The following is a 4,043-nucleotide window of genomic DNA, read 5'->3' on the forward strand; positions in this document are numbered from 1 at the left end:
TGGCCCTTGAAAGACTAGTTATATCCTGTTCCCAAATATCTAAGCAATTTTGATTATTGTCATAATTGGGAGACTTTGATTTGTAAAATTTGATTTTTGGTAAAGTCAGTATGTATTGCATTTGATGAGTCATTTTTATTTTTATAATTTTATGTTTTAGTTAAATAGGTGAGTCATTGTTTTATGTTTTAGTTTAATCGCGTTAACATTTTATTTTTAGATTTATAAAAGTTAATTATTGTAAAGTCATTATGATGATGGGGTTTAATTATTTATTTGTGATGATTATTGCTTCCCTATAAAAGGGAAGCGAAAATTGTAAATTATCAATTCATTTTCTTTTTTGAATTCATTTTTTTTTTGAATTCATTCTTTTTAAAATAATTATTTTTTTTTAGTTTATAATTTTCATTTTTAGATTTTATTTTAAAAATTATATTTTAGAAATTATATTATAAAACTGAATAAAGTTTGAATAAAAATTGTTGTTTACTATTTCTGAAGAGGTTTAAAAGGATTTTCTATGTTATTCGAAATAAAAGCGGCACAACATAGTTGGTACCGTGACTAAATAGCAAAGGTAAAAACAATTATTTTTATAAATTATTTTTGGGAAAATATTTTTGTGGAGCGCTGTGGTGGATAAGACCGTCAATTTGTGAAAACAAGAACCGTCAAGAGCAAGTACCGTCAACGTCAAGGACAAGTACCGTGTGTAATAAGGGACCGTTCTAGTCAAAAGACCGTCAAGAGCAAGTACCGTCAAGAACAAGTACCGTCAAGGACAAGTACCGTGTGTAGTAAGTAACCGTTTGAGTCAAGAGACCGTCAAGAACAAGTACCGTCAAAAGAGGTGACCGTCAAGTGAAAATTTTCAAGACGACGTAGAGTACACGGAAGTGCTGCCAAAATTTTTGCCTATATAAATCTATTAGACGAAAATCCGATAATCTACTAAAAAGGTAGAGTACACGGAAGTGCTGCCCATATTTTTGCCTATATAAATCTATTAGAAGAAAAATTCGAAAAAGTTTATTAAAAGGCAACTTACATGGAAGTGCTGCCAAAATTTTTGCCTATATAAATCTATTAGAAGAAAATCCGAAAAGGTTTATTAGAAGGCAAGTTACACGGAAGTGCTGCCGATTTTTTTGCAAAAATAGATACACGAAAGAGTTTAAAAATTCGCGGAAAGTATTGATTTTTTTTTTGAAATTAATAAATGTATATGTGTATTATTGGAGTTTTTACCTTATTGATTTTATCTTATTGTCTGACGTTACAAGTAGTTAAGATATTTTTGGTGAAATAAATTATTAATTGTTTGTGAATATTTTATAAAATATAAATTTGCTAGATTGAGTTATTTGGTAAAATTTAAATACGTAAATATTTTAATGAAGAGTTTTAAAATTACAAAGTATGTGGAGTTGCAATATAATGTACTGGGAGCGGTGGTAGTGTTGATGATATGGTTGTGTAGTTTATAATTTGGAAGGAGAATGCGAAGAGAGAGGAGTATTAGGATTCGTGGGCAATCGTTGTTGGTAGAAGGGCATTGGAGAGGATGATAGATTGGGGAGAGTGACGTGGTTACCGGTTCAAGAAATTATGAAGGGTTGGGTCAATGAAGAAATTGACCGGTTAAAGAACGAAAGGATAGATGACAGACATTTGGACGTATACCGTGGACGTCAGGACATGCCGAGACCGTTCAGCAGTGGGGGACAGAGAGGTCGGAATGGTAGATGTTATAAATGTGGGGAGATGGGTCATATTGCGGTGAATTGTAGAGATGTCAAATGTTTTGCGTGTGGGGAGATGGGACATATTTCGACATATTGTCCGGGCAGAACAGCGAGAATACGTTGCGCGGATTGTGGAAGATTTGGACATGTGTTAAAAGATTGCCGAGTGGGAAAGGTAGAAACAAGGGCAGGTTTTCCACAGAGAGAAGAGACTTCGGGGGCCGTGAATATGAGGAGTATGACGGAGATAGCTGGAAAAGGAGGAAAGGATATTGAAGAGGAGATGACGTGTTTTAAGTGCCGAGAAAGAGGACATTGGGCCAGAGATTGTGATAAAGATTGACTATATGATGGGAAGGAGAGTAAAATGATGACCGTGGCGTTAGGAGGAGGCAAGAAAGAGTTGAGAGTTAAAATGTTGCAGCAGGAGGTTCAAAGGGAGTTAATGTATCTGCCGAGTCCGAGGATATGGTTCGATATCAACGGGAAGATGGTATCTATGTTATTTGATACCGGAGCAGCTATTTCGGTGATAGGATATGAGGATTTTAGAAGACTTTGGCCGGGTTGTAAAATAATTAGAGACGTTATGCAAGTGAGGCAGTTGGATGGATCGGAGATGGAGATGATGGGAAGAGTGCATATTGGGGATGTAGGGAGAGAAGGATGTAAAGTGTTGGATTTATGGATAATTAACCGAGACGTTGAGCCGGTGATGGGATTGGATTACAAGTGTGGGGCCGGAGTATGGATTTTGGGGAGTATTTGTGGCGATCGAAGAAGATATTCGGGAAGACTTGATAGAATGGTCCGAGAGGATGAGGAGAAGAGAATGTCCGGAGGAAATTTGGAATGGATGGAGGGCCGAGATAATATTGAAGTAGACGAGGGAAGATCCGTGTTTTGGGGGGAAGGCGAAGGAGATGGGAGGGAAGATATGTTGGGGAGAGGTGCGATTTATGTAGATGGAGAAATAGGAAATATCCAAGACAGTAGATATGGAGTATTGAAGCCGCTGGTTAGTGAGAGGAGTGAGAATTTTGTAGAACAGGGAGTTGTGAAAAATTTGTGGGAGTGTGGAGAGGGAATAAAGGGTGTCCAAAAGGAGGTGGAGAAGTTAGTGGAGAGGTATTTAGAAATATGTGGGGAAGAGTTGGGTTATCTAAAGGGTTATGAAGTGGAGATTCGGATGAAGGATGGATGCGTACCAAAATTTTGTGCTGTTCGTAGAGTACCTTTTGAATAAAGGCAGGAGGTAGGGAAGGAGTTGGATCGTTGGTAAAGGAGGGTATCGTGAGTCCGGTTGAATACAGCAAATGGGCGACGCCTTTGGTACCCGTAAAGAAGGCTAATGGGAGTTTGAGTTTGTATGCGGATTTCCGGGTAACGTTGAATCCATGTGTGGTGGAGGTGAAGTATCCGTTACCCAGGATAGAGGAGATATTGGCCAGTTTAAAGGGGAGCAGATATTTTTCGAAAGTGGATTTTTTGAACGCGTATTTGCAATTACGGGTAAAAAAGGAGAGGCAGAGGTTGTTGATTATAACAACGCCAAAGGGCTTATTTGCTTTTATTGCCGTTTGGGTTGAGCGTATCGGCACCTATGTTTCAACGGACGATGGCGGTAGTTTTTCAGGGATTGGAGGGAGTGATTAATTATACCATGATGTAAAAATAACAGGGGTTACTCTAGAGCAGAACAATCAAAGGTTAGAGGTGGGTGAGTATTTGCAGCGTGTTATTGGAGCGGTGGAGTCTTTTCAGCGTGTATGCAAAAGTGGAAGTCCGAAATTTTTTTTTTAGTAATGAAATAAATTAAAAGGATTTTAGGTTGTAGTTACTCTTAGAAGAAGACGATGGAGGAATAATAATTATGGAAATATGTTCGAATAATCGATGGTCAAAGGTGTCCACTTACAACAATAACAGAAGAATTCCTAGGGGGGATCAAAAGGATTGGAGTCTCAAGGATTGGTTAAAGGGGGGAGGTGTCATAATTGGGAGACTTTGATTTGTAAAATTTGATTTTTGGTAAAGTCAGTATGTATTGCATTTGATGAGTCATTTTTTTTTTTATAATTTTATGTTTTAGTTAAATTGGTGAGTCATTGTTTATGTTTTAGTTTAATCGCGTTAACATTTTATTTTTAGATTTATAAAAGTTAATTATTGTAAAGTCATTAAGATGATGGGGTTTAATTTATTTGTGATGATTATTGCTTCCCTATAAAAGGGAAGCGAAAATTGTAAATTATCAATTCATTTTCTTTTTTGAATTCATTTTTTTAAAAATAA

The 4,043-nt window shown here is 36.7% G+C and overlaps 1 protein-coding gene across 1 annotated transcript; it reads left to right on the forward strand.

Moving 5' to 3' along the window:
* Window positions 1-1,611: 1,611 nt before the first annotated feature.
* LOC135926822 (CCHC-type zinc finger nucleic acid binding protein-like) lies at window positions 1,612-2,091 on the forward strand. The gene has a single exon (XM_065462752.1). The coding sequence runs from the start codon at window positions 1,612-1,614 to the stop codon at window positions 2,089-2,091; it is 480 nt and encodes a 159-aa protein (XP_065318824.1).
* The last annotated feature ends 1,952 nt before the right edge of the window (window positions 2,092-4,043 follow it).

Source organism: Gordionus sp. m RMFG-2023, chromosome 3 (genome assembly GCF_954871325.1).
Source record: "Gordionus sp. m RMFG-2023 chromosome 3, tfGorSpeb1-WG-v2, whole genome shotgun sequence".
Classification (NCBI taxonomy): Eukaryota; Metazoa; Nematomorpha; class Gordioida; order Chordodea; family Parachordodidae; genus Gordionus; species Gordionus sp. m RMFG-2023.